At 35.5% G+C, this 19,747-nt stretch overlaps 5 protein-coding genes across 5 annotated transcripts; 3 read left to right on the top strand and 2 right to left on the bottom strand.

Annotated features, from left to right (window-relative positions):
• Positions 1-373: 373 nt before the first annotated feature.
• TRIADDRAFT_25641 (uncharacterized protein) lies at positions 374-2,467 on the bottom strand (the record flags this gene model as incomplete). The annotated part of the gene is made up of 4 exons (XM_002112612.1): positions 374-486; positions 659-839; positions 1,043-2,141; positions 2,361-2,467. Coding segments are annotated over 4 exons (1,500 nt in total), but the record flags the coding sequence as incomplete, so codon positions are not given.
• Positions 2,468-4,587: 2,120 nt separating this feature from the next.
• TRIADDRAFT_56870 (uncharacterized protein) lies at positions 4,588-6,241 on the top strand (the record flags this gene model as incomplete). The annotated part of the gene is made up of 3 exons (XM_002113036.1): positions 4,588-4,603; positions 4,746-5,326; positions 5,564-6,241. The coding sequence occupies 3 exons, from the start codon at positions 4,588-4,590 to the stop codon at positions 6,239-6,241; spliced, it is 1,275 nt and encodes a 424-aa protein (XP_002113072.1).
• A 1,976-nt stretch (positions 6,242-8,217) lies between these two features.
• TRIADDRAFT_26010 (uncharacterized protein) lies at positions 8,218-11,662 on the top strand (the record flags this gene model as incomplete). Its single annotated transcript, XM_002113035.1, has 10 exons — positions 8,218-8,340; positions 9,225-9,354; positions 9,496-9,607; positions 9,769-9,872; positions 9,954-10,138; positions 10,348-10,447; positions 10,607-10,676; positions 10,807-10,917; positions 11,302-11,427; positions 11,512-11,662. The coding sequence occupies 10 exons, from the start codon at positions 8,218-8,220 to the stop codon at positions 11,660-11,662; spliced, it is 1,212 nt and encodes a 403-aa protein (XP_002113071.1).
• A 1,283-nt stretch (positions 11,663-12,945) lies between these two features.
• TRIADDRAFT_56868 (uncharacterized protein) lies at positions 12,946-15,088 on the bottom strand (the record flags this gene model as incomplete). The annotated part of the gene is made up of 10 exons (XM_002112611.1): positions 12,946-13,125; positions 13,237-13,381; positions 13,499-13,601; positions 13,715-13,814; positions 13,899-13,975; positions 14,094-14,175; positions 14,335-14,374; positions 14,516-14,553; positions 14,794-14,926; positions 15,063-15,088. The coding sequence occupies 10 exons, from the start codon at positions 15,086-15,088 to the stop codon at positions 12,946-12,948; spliced, it is 924 nt and encodes a 307-aa protein (XP_002112647.1).
• Positions 15,089-17,459: 2,371 nt separating this feature from the next.
• TRIADDRAFT_56867 (uncharacterized protein) lies at positions 17,460-18,674 on the top strand (the record flags this gene model as incomplete). Its single annotated transcript, XM_002113034.1, has 1 exon — positions 17,460-18,674. The coding sequence occupies one exon, from the start codon at positions 17,460-17,462 to the stop codon at positions 18,672-18,674; it is 1,215 nt and encodes a 404-aa protein (XP_002113070.1).
• Positions 18,675-19,747: the final 1,073 nt, after the last annotated feature.

The following is a 19,747-nucleotide window of genomic DNA, read 5'->3' as shown; positions in this document are numbered from 1 at the left end:
AAAACCATCAGACAATAGCCAATATATCAATTCAATAAATACCCTTTACGTACCAATGCATGGAATTAAGATTGCAATGTTACCAGTAGGAATTAATCTCGTATATTAATATAACTTAACTCTAACGTATATGAGGGTTATATATCACTGTTGCGATAAATTAAGGGAAAATGTGACTGTTCTGGCTGGAAGAAGAACGGTAAAACGGCGTCTTTTGAGCATATTATACTTTTAATTAATATTGCTATACCTAGCTACATCGAAAAGACTCGTTGTATTCCAATCACAGTTAGAGTCCCATTAAAAATCATTCAGCCAGACTATTATTCTTGCCATCGACTAGTTGCTTATCTTAAAAGTAGCATCTCCATTTTCACCAATCCAAGGATACGGGATATTCTCCAGTAAAGCAGGCACTGCAATATCCGCGCCTGTGACTATTATCTCCAATACCTTTGATGATAAAGCAATCAGTAAAGTACATATCTAATAGTAATGTGTAATTCTAAAATGTAACTCTAACTCAAGTATTAAAGTAAAGTACGCTGGTTATTGTAGCATATTCGTAGGCATACTCAGTATCACTACCTATTTGCCAGCTCACTGACTACTCACTTAAAGTAATAAAGTATCTACATTTCGCCTTTAGAATGCTGACCGTTTTGCACTGCTAGCAATAAGTCTTGGTATGAGAGATATTCTACGCTATCGGCATCGAGTTTTTTAGCCAGTTGAGTCAAGCTAGCAACTTTATTAGCAATTAATTCATCCTGAGTAGGAATGTCGATACCCATAAAGCAAGGATGGCGGACTGGTGGAGAAGCAACACGAATATGGATCTGTGTTATTTTAAATTTAGATATCGAATCAATTGTAAAGTTTAAACATCTTATACTTTGTGACTGCTTTGACTTGCTAGACAAGATATAGCCTATATAATACGACATGTCTAGAAAAGTCTTCAAAATTCTACAATAATTTTGTAGATTAATGTAACTAACATTGCAAAATTTTTAAATCGTAGCTTATTATTCTGTCTCACCTCTTTAGCACCTGCTGATTTTAATGCTTGAATTAATGGAATAATCGTATTACCACGAACTATCGAATCATCAATCAGGATTATTTTCTTCCCCAAAATATTCTCCGTTAATAGCCCAAATTTTCTTTTAATGCTGGATTGTCTGGTTTGATGATTTGGCTGGATAAAAGTTCGACCAACATACGTATTTCTGATCAAAACTTGTACATAGGGAATTGTAGACTGTATGGAATAGCCTAGAGCAGCTGGTGTAGAAGAGTTGGGGATGCAACTAACCAAGTCAGCGTTATAAACTGGAGCTTTTATAGCGAGTAACTGACCACATCGAAATCGGACAGAATAGACCATTTGATTTTCCAAAATAGTGTCAGATCTTGAAAAATATACATATTCAAAAAGGCACGATGCTAACTTATTCGTACAATTTTGATTTGGATGAGATATCAAGTTCTCGTCGCCATTATCACTTAGATGTAAGCACACAATTTCACCTGGTTGAACTTCTCGCCATAGTTTGGCTGAAATGGAGAGAAATGGTGAAGATTCCGATGATAAAATCCACCCCATCGTTCTAGTAGTATCACCTTCAGCATGGAATCTTCCAATACAAAGTGGCCTATTTCCATAAGGATCTCGAACTCCATATAAACGATCACGGGTCATCATGATGAAAGAATAAGACAAGACACTTTGGTTCATAAATTCTTCAATAACTTTCATCCAATCAGCTGATTCTGGATCGTAATTGCTATATTTCAGCATAATGGCAGCTAATATTTTCAGTATAATTTCACTATCGCTCTCTGTGGTTAATTTAATATCTTGCGATAATAATTGATTCCTCAAATGATCTTTATTGATCAGTTGCCCATTATGAGCAAGAGCAATTCTGCCCCTAAATGTCTCCGTAGATATTGGCTGACAATTAGCTAGATCTGAAGCACCTTGCGTGGAATAACGTGTATGTCCAATTCCTAGCTTCCCTCCAGACAGTCGATCCATCATTTCATCAGTCATAATATGACTTACCAAACCCATTCCTTTGATTTCTTTCATGGTTGTGCCGTCACTAATAATCATTCCCGCACTCTCTTGACCCCTATAAGCATTAGCAATATAAGATAATCCTATGTAATTTATGAATTATTCTTTCTAGCTTAGCCGTTTGTATACACGCAGATACTAAATGACATAACTATCTATTGTCGAAGAAAGCATCCTGTCAATGCTAGCAAAATCTGCAATCTAATTATTTACATAAATAGTTTATTAATTTCAGGCATTAGTTTAAATTTGAGAAATAAAGTAATTCCATTACCTGTGTTGTAGCCCAATTAGTCCATGATATATTACTTCAGCAATTTTTACGCAAGGCTCTTTGGCTAATACACCAAATACACCGCAAGCCTCGTGTAATTCCATATCTATTATAAATCCTGAAATTAATCCATCAAACTATCTATTATTATATAATATAGTAATATAAAACGTTAAAGAAGTATAGCATTTTAAGTAGTATTTCATAATTATATAACACTATTACAAGGTTGTATTTTCTTAATTAATCATTCACCATACTCATATTCCGTAATTGATGATTAGCTGATCCATGATGTAATAAAATCTTTATTTTTATAATGAATCTAATCTCTTTCTGAAGGCTGCAGTTTCCTTTTCTAGTTTACAGTAAACTATAATACATTGACTAAATAGTATGATTTTGATAGTGGACTAATCTTCTCTAATGGCAGCCATTACTTTTCAATCTAGCTATGTAGTAATTCACTTCAATGAACAAAAACTACGATATTCACATACAATTACTTTGAGAATATTAGATTTCTATGTGCACTCACGTTAGGAAAACGAATTCTCCAAAAGACAAATCTAAGTTTACAGTTAATACGATTTATCCTTTTTTAGCCAACGAATCCGTCCTTTTTCTCTGACTTAATGTGGTGTAGTATCTGTCAAGTAGGTAAACAATATCGCGAAATATGATGAAATAGTTACTTATAATTAATGGTAAAAAAATTGATGATGGCTCTATACAGAATCGAAATAGGTGATAGCAAAGTTACAATGCATCGATGCTGTAAGACTTAAAAATCTTATACTAATAATATTTTATAGTGACAATCAAAATAATACCTATTGCTGCTCTCTCATGCTTCCTTAACTTCATGAGCGATGCTTTACAAAGGACATTTTTGGGGGAGGGGGTAATTAGTAAACGGTCCTATCGAGATGGTTTTAACTCTCCCTGGTAATTATAAACCCTCACAGAATCTAATTGATTGCCTTATATCGCCATATACAAAACTTTTATTATGTTCGATAGTAAACATGTATAGGAGAGTATAGATTGATATTGTAATGTAGCTCCAGTAAATAAGGCTTTTACGAAAAGGGACTAATGCTCAAAATCCGTGAAGGTGTTAGCTCAAATAATATATATCCAAGGTGTGAATGACGAATAGATGCAATGCGGGATATATCGACACCTTATTGAATATATATACTTTTTTCATCTATACCAATCATGAGTCTATGATATTCTTACGCATATTTTTCTTATTCTTATATATTTCCGAATGCATGCTTTTGCTGAGCCCTTAATCATACTTAATAGGCAATGGCGAATTATTTTATTATTTTTAATAGTCTACTAATAGTAATAGTTAGAAGTCACTGATTGAAATTTTAGCTAATAAATGCTATCATAAAATCCTTCGTAGTGCAGATTAGTTACACACTTTTAGCTGAGAATCATATCCAAGTTTTTCTTCTATTTTATTCGCTTGCAAAACAATAGTATTTTATTCTCAGTCCTTCTGGGAAAGCTAGTAAGAAATCAGTAACTGCTAAGCCTAGTATAATTTAGGTAATTGCTCTGAATTAAATTCAATCAAATAAAGGAGCGTAGTAACCAATTATTGTTGTAAATAAATAAATATGCAAACTACAAATGCCGTCTAGTTCCATCATTTATAAGTATAGTATTTCGATAGAGAGCTTCGTGAATTGTTGATGATATGTGTGCTACTGTTGCACTGTATTAAGCTGTAAAAAACTGGCTGCTATATCAAATATTTCTCTAATATCCCAATAAATGATCAGTAAAAGTAAATTGCACGAAATAGGCGATAGATTTCAAAAGGCACCGCCTTGTGTCATTTATTAATTACAATTAGTGATAATAATATTCAACTTGACAATGACATTACTTGGTGTTAAGAATTTTACTTTGCGTACACAATATTCTCGTTTTTAATTTAAGCTAACAGATACCAACACGCATTTAATTAAGCAGCAAAGTCATCATAGCTTGTCATGCAAAAAGTACATAAATATTGGTGTAACTACTAACGTAATAATTTTACCGAGCGTAGTTGGAAAGAACGTTTAAGCCCAAAGTGAGAATAATATTTAGAGTCTTGCAAAGATCAGTTAGGCCCTTCTATACCTGTTCTAGACTGTATTGAGAGCAGACAGAGAAAAGAAGTTCGAGAGTGTGAAATAGATTAAATCGTCCAGTAGACGTGATGAGTTCAGATACAGGTAAGAAATTCAAGGATATGTTTTATCTTGAATTAGATATAGGATAGCTAAGCGTAAATTATTGGTATAGATTACATCAACAAATACTCGTCAGTACATGAACCATAGCTGCCTTCATGAGAAAACTTTTCATCTGCTCTAGATACTTGTGCCAAAAAAGAAATCAAAATTGGTAGAAAAATCATCGAAGGGAAAACTAAGGTTGTCTTTGCTATCGATGATCCTACCAGTTGCAATTTAGTAGTATTACGTTCAAAAGACGCCATAACTGCTTTTGATGGCCAACGAGCTCATGAAATGAGTTTTAAAGGCAAATATAGTACTGCGACGACATGTGGCGTATTTGATTTACTACAATACTGTGACGTTCCTACTCATTATCGCTATCACTATGATGAGAATTCATTTGTAGCAATTTTCTGCAATATGATTCCCTTAGAGGTAGTAGTACGAAGGATAGCTACAGGATCATTCCTGAAGAGGCATCAAGGTGTGAAAGAAGGCTATCGATTTTCACCTCTAAAATTAGAATTCTTTTACAAAGATGATGCTCAACATGACCCATTAGTGAGTATTGAGCAAATTCTTCATATGAAATTAACTGCTGGCAAAGTCGTTATTGGTAAAGATGAAATAGATATCATGTCCAAAGTAGCCCTTGCCACTTTTGAGATTCTAGAAAGAGCTTGGTCTACATTAAATTGCAATTTGATTGATTTAAAGGTGAGCCTTGATATAACTTGTTATATTGATCGATTTTGGTATTTAAGATATAAGTTTAATAGTGCAGTCCTCCTATTTCAGACTCTAAAAGATTAAGTAATTACTCCAAGTTTCTACTGTATTTTCTACAAATGTAATAAATTTTAACTTTGTAATATACTTTATTTTTAATCGGTATACGCTAGCTGCAGCAAAATGATTAACCGACTTGATATTTGACAAAATATTGCATCGCAGGTTGAATTTGGTGTTTCAGCATCGGGTACATTGCTGCTTGCAGATGTGATCGATAATGATTCCTGGAGATTATGGCCTAGCGGAGATAAACGATTGCAAAAGGATAAACAAGCTTATCGGGATCTAAAACAAGTTACCGATCAAGCCATGGAAGAAATTCGTGGCAATTATGCATGGGTAGCGAAGAAAATTGACCAATTGATGAAAAGTCCATCGTGCAAAGTTATGATCATCATGGGATCAGAAAGCGATCGAGAACATTGCATGAAGATTGCAACTACTCTACGTGAGATGCACATTGATTATCAACTTCGAGTGAGTTCAGCTCACAAAAGTACCGAAGAACTGCTCAGTATTTTAGCTAGCTATGAAAGCACTGAAATACCAACTGTATTCATCGCTGTAGCAGGCCGCAGCAACGGCTTAGGTCCTGTCATGGCTGGAAATACAACTATCCCTGTTATCAATTGCCCTCCGATAGGGCATCATGATGACATTTGGTCGTCGCTAACTTTACCCAGTGGATTAGGTTGTTGTACCTCATTGAATACAGATGGAGCAGCCTTAATGGCTGGTCAGATATTGGCTATCAGCAATCATCTTGTGTGGGGATGCATTCGCGGTAGGCGATTAAAGAGATGGCTACACATAAAGAAGGCCGACACAAATTCGATTTAAATCTATCTGGATGCCCTCCTTCGAGTCTATTTCATGCATAATTATAATATGGTACTTCTACGGGCAATATTTTCATATTTACCTTACGAAGCGCTGTTAATTAAGGCTTACTTGTTCCCATTGCCAGTATTATTGCAAGCTGTATTATCTTATGCTATTACAAGTCTATTAAATCTGTTAATCATAGTATATCTACATAACAGTATCCTCCAATCTAAGATATTTTGTGAAGCGCTTGCTAGCAGTTTTAATTTCCATTGATTACTACTTTTAAAAGTATATACAATCAGCCAAGATGTAGAGTAATGATATACCTAATTACAGTATAAGGATTACTTTGTATCGGAAAATAAAGCTATAAAAAGACACGTGTACTAAGTGAAGTGTATCAAAGTCCCTTGTGCCAACGTTAACAACTAAGCTTGGAAACACAATGCATGATTGACAATTTTGAACTATTCTTTACTATTGGAAATTTAATTTTCATTCAATATGCTTACAGGTAGGAATATGCAAGTTGTATGTTGTATATGTTAAGTACTACATGATGACAATAATAAGGCAATACTGTAGTATAGCTGAATATCTTTTAACCATTCTACAGGGCTCGCTACGCCTTTGTAACAACGATCTTATATAACATGTACTCAAGGTTGTACTGATCTGTCTGAGTAGAATTTGAGCTCAATTTAAAGCAGACTTCTTCAAATTTGAAAGATATCATTTAATTAATGAAGGCAATACTGCAGTATAGCTGAATATCTTTTAACCATTCTACAGGGCTCGCTACGCCTTTGTAACAACGATCTTATATAACATGTACTCTTAAGGTTGTACTGATCTGTCTGAGTAGAATTTGAGCTCAATTTAAAGTAGACTTCTTCAAATTTGAAAGATATCATTTAATTAATGAAGGCAATAGTGCAGTATAGCTGAATATCTTTTAACCATTTTACAGGGCTCGCTACGCCTCTGTGATACTGATCTGTCTGCGTGAATTTTGGGCTCAATTATAAGCAAACGTCTTCAAATTTGAAAGATATCATTTAATTAATGAAGGTAATACTGCAGTATAGCAAATCATTCTACAGTGCTCGCTACGCCTCTGTAATACTGATCTGTCTGCGAGAAATTTGAGCTCAATTTAAAGCAGACTTCTGCAAATTTGAAAGATATCATTTAATTAATGAAGGCAATACTGTAGTATAGCAAACCATTCTACAGTGCTCGCTACGCCTCTGTAATACTGATCTGTCTGCGAGAAATTTGAGCTCAATTTAAAGCAGACTTCTGCAAATTTGAAAGATATCATTTAATTCATGAAGGCAATACTGCAGTATAGCAAGCCATTCTGCAGGGCTCGCTACGCCTCTGTAATACTGATCTGTCTGCGAGAAATTTGAGCTCAATTTAAAGCAGACTTCTGCAAATTTGAAAGATATCATTTAATTCATGAAGGCAATACTGCAGTATAGCAAACCATTCTACAGGGTTCTCTACGCCTCTGTAATACTGATCTGTCTGCGAGAAATTTGAGCTCAATTTAAAGCAGACTTCTTCAAATTTGAAAGATATCATTTAATTCATGAAGGCAATACTGCAGTATAGCAACACTTCTTTCAGCCATTTTACAGGCTTGCTATGCCGCAATTAGAAATGTATAGTTTGACTATTTTAACTGGTCATTTTACTATACGCTATAACTGTAACCGTGCATCATACTACCATACTGCGCAAAGGCAACCTTGCAGTTAATATTGGGTGCTAAACAAGACTCATTTCATCAGTCATTCCCTAATCCATAGAAACTGTATTCTAGGCCAAACGATCCGAAAATTACAGTACTATATACTGTACTCTCCTGGCTACAGTCCTTCGATTCCTTCGTGAAAGTGTAAAGTACTGTAAGGGCTGGGTATAAAAGCGCTTGGCGGGAAATAAACCAAGGCAGAAAGAATGTGAGATAGGAAAACAACATGAAGGTTTCCACACCAGAAATTGCTTGGCATGGTAAAGAGCCCATCTTTAGTATCGATTTTAGTCAAGCTAGCAATTCTTTATGGCGTTTAGCATCGGCTGGAGGGGATGCAGATATTAAGGTAATCATGGTGGGAAGGAAAATGATTTTTATAAGACTATTGGAAGGGATAATAGCATCTTGATCAACAAGATCCTATCCCGGCTAGCAGTGGTGATGTCATGGCTGCAACTTTTTTCACTACTCACCATCCAATCGATATACAAGTTGAAAGCCACTCTTGAATTAGCACACATCAACTGTCAGTGTATTATGTACAATTGGCTTGATTCTATTGCATGAGTAATAACAGAATATAAGAATGCATAAGTAAAATAGACAGCATTGAAGTGTTTGATTCTCGATACTAAATTGTTCTGATCTATTCCTGTTGGAATGATTTATTTTTGATGCGCCTTACGCTTAGCATACAATTCACTTTGTATTATCCATATATACTCTAACAATGAACTCTTGATATCACAGCTATAGCACAAATATTCAATGTAATGATCTACTATCTGTAGAACCTTATATAATTGCCAATACAAAGTCATCTAGTGTTATGGCAACATTGGTTACGGTTCATTGATTCAAGTATATAAGCCTAGTTATTATCCCTGCACTCTACTGCGATCAAAAGAACCTTCTAAAACCAATGCAAAGTTTTGCATTCGGCTATCAGCGAAAAGCTATGCAAAATGGACATCATTCAACTGCTACGGTAGTTGTCTACTATATCTTTATAATGATTGCCATAGCAACTTGCAGTTTCTGAAGAAATTTCATACGAGTATAACGTCCCGTAATTGGATGTGTCTGTTGAAGTAGAGATAGTCTACAGTCTTGCCTCTTATGCGTCTTTATTATGATTAATCTTACCCAAACCGAATAACTATGGAACCATAACGGAGATTCAGGTCGTTGCGATAGTTTTAATCCAATGATACTTTTACTTTCGTCTAGATATGGAAAGTAGATCAAGACGAAGATGGCAACATTACTACAGAATTTCTTTCTAACTTATCTCGCCATACTAAAACTGTCAACGTCGTCAGATTTTCAACAACGGATTTCTTGGCTTCTGGAAGTGACGGTAAGACACTTTTAGCCATACATATTAATCGTAACAAATAATAATTCACTCTATTTATTAGAAAGGAATAACGGCAATTTAACTTATTAACTTGGAAGAATTTCTTCTTAGTTTCCATTTTCTAATCTTAAATAAACTTAGATGGAACGATTATAATTTGGAAATTAGCCGAAAATTATGGTAGTGATAAATGTTATCTTGAATCGGAGGATTTAGAAGTACGCGAAAGCTGGACAGTCAGTAAAATCTTAAGGTTATTATCCCAGATATGCTATGAGTATGAATCAAAGAAACATTAATACTGTAACCATTTATATACATTATATCATCATACCGTGGAAGCTGCTAAATCAGTTTGCAGCTTGATAATACAATGTTCACTAATGGACTAATTTTGGCTTTATGGTATCACAGAGGACACTTGGAAGACGTTTATGATATTGCATGGTCACGCGATGCAACTAGGCTAATTTCTGGATCAGTAGACAATTCAGCCATTGTATGGGATGTTGATAAATGTGAGAAGATAACTAGATTGACTTTTTCTAAATTATGGTGTCATAGACAGGATTCTAATCCATTTCATTGTGTCACGATAGGCCAAAAATTAAACATTTTAAAAGAACACACACATTATGTCCAGGGAGTATCTTGGGACCCTCTAAATCAGTATTTTATGACTTTATCCAGCGATCGTAGCTGTCGTGTATATTCAATGGAGAAACAACGATCTTTGTATAATATCAGCAAATTGCCTTCATCTCGTCCATTAAAAGATGGAGAGGTATGAAATGTAGATGTAATTGATCAACTTATACTTTTTAATGTTGACTTGTACTCGTATACGATCTCGGACGATCAAGAATATAGATGCTAGCGTTGGCGACCATAACAGCCTAAAAGATATAGTCTTGATGTATACTTTTGTATCTGATTACGTTATTATACGCATATTGATAAAAGATGAAACTATTTCTACATATTCACTTACAGACAAAACGCAAGTATTACAGAATATTCCATGAGGAAACACTACAAACGTTCTTTAGACGGCCTAACTTTTCTCCTGATGGAAAGCTTATGGTAGTTCCAGGTAACTCAAATAAAGTATATAGAGACATTCCTGAGTATGATAAATGTATATATTACTGTTAAGTTACACCCTGCAATTTACATTCTTGTATACACGCGTTTTATCTCATTATGCTGTTCGGTATGAGCAACTACTAACAGATATTATTTTCATTTTTAGCTGGCCAGATTGAAGACAAAGACGATATGAAAAATACAACATTTATATTTACTAGGAATTCTATGTCAAAGTATGAGAGAAACTGCAAGCCTAAATTTAAGATGTCATAATGTACTACATAAATTAGAAAGATTTGTATAATAAGCATTGATTTGCTAACCGAACTACAACTTTCTTTTTTTCAATTTGGTATCTGTTAGACCCGTAGTGTGCTTATTATCAGGTCAAAAAGCCTCTATCGCCGTTAGATGTTGCCCTGTATTATTTGAAAAGCGAGACATGAAGGAAGCCTCAAGTGGTAATACTTTCAAGTGTTCATACTGTTAGATTACTACATTGGCAATATCGATCAAATAGCTTTATGTCGCTTATGATCTTTATTGACTTTCCCACTAGATAATGGCAATACTGAAACTGAAAAGGAACAAGAAATGTTTGAGTAAGTGTCGCAATAGCATTCACGGACTGAACTAAAACTACAAATCGAGCTGCTTTCAGCTAAATATAACTATGTTAATACTTGCTTACATTCATGGTTTCGGCTTTCTAGGATAAAACGTTATAAAATTATTCTCTAAGCTCTTCTCAACTACTCTTTTTAGTAGCGATAAGATAATGCAGTAATACATGACTTGCCAATGATGGAATAGCATGCGTACGACTTAATATTATTATTGAATTCTCTTAACGATTAGTTTGCCATACCGGATGATTATCGCCGTCGCTACCTTAGATTCTGTCATTTTATACGATACTCAACAGAAATTGCCATTTGCATATATATCGTGTATCCACTACGCAGCCTTAACTGATATTGCTTGGTAAGATGGTTTTATCTTTGGTAGACATTCTACGTAATTCACGTGCCTTTGACAATGGTACGGAAATTTTTTCTCTGCTTTTAGGTCACATGATGCAAAATTCTTGGTTGTTTCATCAGCAGATGGATATTGTTCACTTATTGCCTTTGCCGATGACGAATTAGGTGTTAAACGTCAACTTGAATTATGCGATAATCCTCAGGTTTGTATTTATATTGAAAGCCTTCTGAGCTAGGGTTATAGCATTAGCATCAAACTAATACATGTAATAGGATATACTATCGCTAATTAAACAATTTCTCTTAACATGCATTCCGTCCTGTTATATTTCATTGATGAAATTGGCATAGTCTGAATAATGGTGTCTTGCTGGACTACTCATTATTACTCCTGATTGTATGTTCTATTCTTATATTACAGCCCCAGGTAGAATCTGCAAGTAAAAGGAAACTCGTATGTACTGATGATGTAAAGTCTCCTAATTCGTCAATATCTGATCAAGAATTAGACAAGACGCCCCTAAAGATGAATGGAAATAGCGAATTAGAAGTTGCAAGACATGATACACCTTCTCGAGCAAAGTCTCCGACGAGTAATCAGCAGTTAAATGATACCCCGGTTAAGCCTGTAAAGAGAGCGAAACTAATTACTCTTGGTACCCTAAACGGGCAATCGCCTACTTCAAGCACTAAGTGTAATGAGAATCAAGTAGCGAATGATTCACCGAAAGTGACCACTACTAAAAGGGCAACTCTAATTACTCTCTCACCGGTGACTAATAAAAATACCAACTCTGAAAGTGGCGATTCATGTCAAAACAAGGAAAAACGTGAAAGCACAAAAAATGAAGACCTGCATCAGTACAGCGCAAATAAAATCGAACTACTATCCAGTGATACCACCAGCAGTTCTGAAGAAAGCGATAAAGTTACGTTGTCGCAGAGTACTCAGTCAAGTATATCTCCTACTAAAACTCCTAGAAGAGTAGCTTTCAAGACGATTTCATGATGTATACGTTATTGTAATTACACCAATACAAACATGGTTTGACATTACTCCGAAATTTTTATATTATTCTGAAACACTATAAAATGTTTGCCATCATTGACACTCAATTTTAGTTAAACTTGAATATCATTGCCGTCAGGTACATTGGAGATTAGTCTACTTTGTACAAAATTGAAAAAGCTTTGCAAAATATCTATTCTCATGATTATCACGAAGTTAAGGTTAATAATTATCAGCGTAACGTGGAAGACTCCCTCTAATCTAGCAATTTACATGCCATATTACAAGCTATAGTAGCTCTACTTTGTATATATATATATATATACAACGCAATGATCGGTATCTAATAGCAATTGTAATATACAAGATTCTGTAATCAATGTAAGTAGTTTTACACAAATAATAGAGGTGGTCAAGTATAAAGTAACAAAACTTTATTTTCACCTTGCAGGCCAGGCCTCAGTGTTATCAGTAATAAAAAATGTTATCTAAAACTGCATTGGTGCTTATTCATTCTGTTGCTGCACTTTTGGCCTTCTTTGCGTCTACACTAGCAACATCCTTTTCTTTCTTACGCTTTAATGCCTTCATTTTACGAGTTTGAATAGAACTTAAATTTTGTGATTGGATATGTACACGGCCAAGTTTCGCTCCAAATGTATCATGAGAAATATTTTTCTCTTTTTTCGGCTAAGTTAATAGAATTCAATTGAAAGAAAATGGTAAGCCTCTCGATAGATGAACAATCATCAAAGGTGTTCAATTCTTGTATACAGGTCTCTATTCTATGCAGTACTATACCTTTAGGACTCTGGGTACTTTTCTGGCTTCCTTTAGTAGTTCTTCTGAACCTAATTTTGTTCTTCTAAGTTCAAAATCGATGCTAGGTCCCATTTCTTGTAATTCGACACGCGGTGTCTTAGTACCTGACTTTTTAAGCAAAACTCTAACCACAAGAAAGGGTAATAACGTGTAATTAACTTAGAAATTATGTTGCAAGGGCAATGGCCGAGCAGCTAGCTCAAGTCAACTTAGTATTGATTACAAAATGAGTAAAACTCACTTATAACATCGAAACAGAATCTTTTCCTTCAAAGCTGTGATGTGAATAACGTGTTCTAAACCATTTAACCGAATATTGTCAACCTTTGGGCCTCGAAAAAAGTCTACGAGATATATACGACAAGTTACGATCATTGAAATTGAGAGAGTTGAAACACTAGAATGAATACGAAATAATTCATTATTATTAAAATAGAGTGACTGGAATTCAACCAACCAAGAAGCATATGTTTAAGACGTATATAATCAGTTTGAGTTTCAAAAGCTTCACCAGCAAAAATTAAGCATGGTTTGCATCCAAGGGTTGACTTAATACCCTGTATGAAAGGGTAGAGAGACATTGAATGATTATTTTTGAATGTACTCAATATCACAAAGGTCTCGTAGTCTATAGAATATACCTTAAAATTTCGCAGAGCTTGAAACTGTGTAATGCCCAATTCAAACATGTCTAATAGGTGGTAATCATACATTCTTCCTATAGTTTTGACATATACCAGTATTCAAGATAGAAATTACCAGAATTTACGTTTATAATAATTATTGATTGATTGATAGATTGCATTTTGATCATGAAATGGAGGAAAATGGCATACCTAAGATTAAATTATGCGGGCGTTTTTTAGTATGATTACCAAATACGAATAATGAAGCGTCTGACTTTTTGGAGAAGAATTCCTATGGACAGAGGAGATCGGAAAGAAATTAAATATTAATACTTTGCCATTGAGAGGTCTTGCTACATTGCATTGTGTCTCATTGCTAGAATGTTGATACGTTAATGAAGTCCATGGCAGCCATGGAAAATATGAAGTAGAATAAATGAACAAGACATACCAGAGATGTTTGGTCTTCAAAAGGTCTAATTTCATTTCTCCTGTGAAGATACAGTAGTCCAAAAAAATGGATACAATATTAACAACAGTCATTTCCTTGGGGATAACATCGATTGAAGGTAAGATTAATCAAGAAGCAATCGCTGTGCCAAGATATGCAAATGTACAACCTGTAAACTTACTTTTGATAAGATATAGCAAAGGGTTTTTTCAGTTGTAACTGCAGATTCAATTGTAATGAATAAAAAGGATAGTATAGTTATTAGCTATTGAGTGCTCAAGATTACAGCAAGTCGCTACTCGGGCGCCTTCCATTTTTATACAGGATATTTTGATTGTGCAGTATTGTATCGTACTAGTACTATGACTGTACATGCTTATCCGAGTGGTTAGCCTATCATACAATGTAATAATTTCATTATTTCATACGGCTGCTTTGGAAATAGTCCACAAGACCTACCCAATCTTTCATGGCTTGCGAGACGACTTCACTTGTTTTTGTACCGCGTAGAAATAAAGCTTTCTTTGCATTTTCATTGATTTTAGCTTCTCGTTGTTCCAAGGCTCGTTTGCCTCGCTTGGTTTTGGGTTTGCTAAGGAAAAGATGATACACGATGAATTAGGTCAGTCACTCTATTGGCTACAATCCTCTTTGGAAAAGCATTTCTTATTGCTGTAGCAATCCAATGCAAAATACGTCCTATAGCACACGGAACGGCATCGACTTACACAATATCATCTGAAGATTTGACCATGACGGTTCCTTCAACGTTGCACAATGGACACGAATATTGCACAGTATGGATTGAAAGAGAAGCTAGTCAAGCTTATTATTAGCCACTTGATTGGCAACTATCCGTAATCCAGATGAATTACAAGTACGCAATAGCTGGCTAATGCAATGGTTTACCACTGTAATAAGTAAAAGAAGTCTTTTAAGCACCCACTGTATCAATGATGAATAAGTTGCAAGAGCTTGCAAGGCTAATTGAGCAGGATTACTTTCAATGATTGCTTGCTTAATCACGCTGGCTGCGCACAGTACGCACTGCGCAGCCAGGTTCTTGTCCTCCTGCTGTCAGTCCAGTGCAATGTACAGTGTACAGTGTATTGCTGTTGGTGCAGTGTACTGTACACTGTAAAGTGTCGGTGTCATGGAGTACTGTACAGTACTGTACTTGTACAGTGTACAGTACTCCATCTTACAGTACCATATACTGTAGTAGTTGTGTATCACGATAGCTGTATTGAAAGTTGGTACTACTCTCACTTAGCATACAGACAAGAAATTGAAGACGTCGTTGGAGGTATTGCCAAACTAACTACTCACTGTGCTCTCTCTTGATAGCATTGAAAAGCGGCGGCTTCTATACAGTACAGTATATACGTACGCCGTTCACACTGACAGCGCATGATCATTACAAGTTTATACAGTAGTACGGTATTACTGTACATTGGCACAATCGAACAACGATAGCGTACAGTATAATATAATAGTAGTGTATTGTACATACTGTACAGTACTGTATTGTACTGTAGTCTAGACCTGAGTGTACTGTACAGTGTACAGTACAGTGTACATTCAGTGTACTGTACACTGTACACTGTATCGTACTGTAAGTAAAGGAGTACTCAAGGAAGCGAATCGTAGACAGTGTAGATGACGAAGAGGCATCGCCGATGGCTACATTAGTACTAGTACATGGTACGTTATGAGTAACTGCAGTTCACTATACCCTCATCGAGACTGTACAGTCATGAAGAAAAGTATTCAAGTCGAACTGAAGACGGCCTTCAGTAGTCCCTGCTAGTTCTGCCAAGTCGTCATCACCAGTGTTACTAGTACCATTCTAGGGGTATCATTTCCTTTTTCTGTACAGTGTACAGTACACGAAGTGTACAGTACTGTAAAATGTACTGTACACTGTACATGATGACGCACAGGGTGTCCGCCTGTCTGTCATGTCCAAATGAAACCAAATGAATACCTGACCTTTGAAAGGCTAGAAAAGGTCCTGTCCACGTTACACCAACGGGCTATCGATATGATTGCTACTCTCTGACTCTCTCTCTTTCTTCTGCTAGGATTTTCCAATCATCCTACTCATTCTGTATGAAATAAGCTCTCTCTCTCTCTCTACTGTAGTCCTATATAACGGTAAAAACGGTACCATTTCCTTTTCTGTACAGTGTACAGTGTACAGTACACTGAGTGTACAGTACTGTACAATACAGTAAATTGCACAATACAGTAATGTACAAATGTCCGCCTGTCTGTCACACTAGACTAAACCCATTGAATACCTGACCTTTGAAAGGCTAGAAAAGGTCCTGTCCACGTTATACAGTACCAACGGAGGCTATCGATATCATGCTGACTCTCTCTGTTTCTTCTGCTAGGATTTTCCAATCATTCTACTCTTTCTGTATGAAATAAACTCTCTCTCTCTCTCTATACTGTAGTCATTATACTGTACAGTACAGTATTCGGCTCCAAACATTACAGTACACTGGCTACAGTGTACAGTACTCCAGCTGCAAGCGGTACGGTACCATAGCCGGCGAAGCGATCCTTTCGGTCTGTCCATCCTTGCAGGAATCACGGAATCACTTCTAAGTTCTAGGCTTCTAGCCATGATGTTTATCTGAAAGTGCGATGGCAAATCATCGAAAAGAAGAACAAATCTTTTGCCTCTGTTCAACTCCATATTGACTATGTTATGATCACCATTTCGTTGCTATCCAAGATTACCTTATCGATGTTCTAGTCGATGAAATTACTTTTCAACCATTCATAATTGATTGATAGCAAAATAGTGACATTCGATTGCGTCATTTTCTGCTCGTTGGAGTAGAAAACTTCTCCGCGATTCATTGGAAGGTCTATCAAGGAATACGGATGATCACTCCGCTCTCCTCCATAGTCCTCACCCTATCTTCTATCAGAGGATTGAAAAAGGAAAAAAACCATTAAAAACGACAACAGAATCTTACAACGGATCAATCGTCATTGTCTATAACTCAATGATGATTTCCTACTTTGGAAACACAAACTAGTACTGGATCGGAAAAAGGTTATCGATGTATCATTAATAAGGTTGTAGATCTCATCCATCACAAATCACCATGTGGGCAAGATTACTGTCTCAATTATATAAACCATGCTTTTTGAATTCATGGGGAGCTGCAACATTGGGTAATCGATCTCTTGTTGCAACAAGCAATCAACTTATGGCCACCATGCAAACAACATTTCTATCCCAGTCAGTCGTAAAATCGTGTATCGTTCCATGTACAGCAGCAAGAACTGCTAATCCATCTTTTCTACCTACAGCAAATCAATCTGCAATCATCATGCAAACAAGATTACTATTCCCGTCTTCCATACGAGCACAATCGTTGATCGTTCCACCTCCATTAGGTTCACTTCTACTTCGGAGAACGATGATGATGATACATAGTCCAAAAGGGAGCCAACAGTGGTTCACTTTCAATTCTGATCGATACGGTCATGGCGGGTTGAAACAGCCACTAATCTTCAACAGTTCAATATTAAATCGCTTCAAATCAAACGTTTCCTTCAGTACGATGGCCAAACCAGATAAGAAAGTCAATATGTCACAATCTTCTAGCCATAGCCAACATACTACAATCGTCCTTAGTCGACATGATATCGAAAATTTCATACGATCTCATGGAAATGCGGCATTTAAATTAACCATTGGCATTACCATGTTTTTGTTTCTAACAGTCTACATCTTTCGCGAATATATACGTGAAAATATGGCTGATGAAGTGGCCGATGTGGCCAGTCGATCGTTAAGCGACGTTCAGGTAGTCAATCAGGCCAATATCATCTCCAAAACATTGATACAAGATATCTTGAATGATGAGCAAACACAAAATGCCGCTATTAAATTTATTACTCAGTTAGCAGAGCAACAAGAGACAAAAATAGCTCTACAAAGATTATTAATCTATGTCATCAACGATCCTCACACATTACAACAACTGACAATATTGTCAAAGAAAGTGCTGGATCAGTTAATGCAAGATGAAGTTACAAAAAACAAACTATTAAGTTATATGGAAATGCTGATGAAAGATGCTAATACACAAGCAACACTACAACGTGTTTTGAACAATGTCATTGGAAGTCAACAAACTAAGGATTTTGTTGCCCTTGGACTAAGGGATGTCATTGCATCTGATGTGGTATCGCATCAATCCATTGAATTAGGCAAGCATGTATGTCAAGAAGTAGTAGCCGATAAAAAGGTGCAATCGCAATTATCCAATAGTGTTTGGTCGGTCTTGAAACGATCATTATCGCTGTGGTGATAAGGAGTAATAAAATACATCACTTGCATCTGTTCTCCCTCAACGACAGATGAGCAAAGCTACACTTACATTCATCGGTGGTTCTAATAAACCTGTATGTCAAGCATGGCGTTATTGATATTTCAGCCATCTGTAATCGTTACTATCATTTCTATCTGTTAATTTCATTCAAAGCCGTATAAAATGAGCCACGGTATTCAACTTCCAGTGAAACTCTTTGCGAAAAGTGGATATCCTTAAGGCGTTTCTCTCATTTTTATTTTATTAATTTATTCAAGTGCTTGTTGATTATTGTAGAATAACAAATTCCTTCTGCCAAGGTTGAAGGACATTAACTGCATTGATCGATTATAATTATGACTAATCACTTAAGCAATACTGTAGTTTAAGATAGTAACCTGTAATGCTTGCATCTTCTAGCAGAATTCGTAAATTTATAAATTTTAATCTACTAGATTCTGTAAATAGAATTGAAATAATCATAATCGAAATTGATGTACTCTATTTTTGGTACTTGCCTTATAATGGGAAACTAAATTTTTATAAGTTAAATGGCATAGCTGAAAAGATTTCTGATTCCAAAAAACGACAGACTTGCGCACATTTTATCGACTGGTCGATGAAAAATGAGTTTATGATTCCGTTATAATAGCGGCTCCTCGTATAATATATTTTACACTTTATATTTGTACATAGAAACTGACAACTGTTGACGATAATAAAGACAGTTGTGTGAATGCTATCATATTGATAGTGTTTGTTAACATCATGATAGAAATACCATTATAACCGTTTGAATAGCATCAGTTGATATAAGCCTTAAGATAAATATTGAAATGCTGGAGTTAATTATTTCTCCTAGAGTACCTAGTACTGCCTTTAGCGATTCTGACATTCATGTAGAATTGCTTTATTGTTGCTGTTTTATTGAGGAGCAAATATGATAAAATAGTTGTAAGATTATACATATGCAAGTGGTGAAAATATTTATAGTAGCAATTGATTCCCTTACGGTATTTACCAATTTATATCCACCATATTCATTCCCTGTTCTTAATATATAGCATTATCGA

Source organism: Trichoplax adhaerens, genomic scaffold, assembly GCF_000150275.1.
Source record: "Trichoplax adhaerens TRIADscaffold_5 genomic scaffold, whole genome shotgun sequence".
NCBI classification, from domain to species: Eukaryota; Metazoa; Placozoa; class Uniplacotomia; order Trichoplacea; family Trichoplacidae; genus Trichoplax; species Trichoplax adhaerens.
This window is presented reverse-complemented; position numbering and strand designations above follow the sequence as displayed.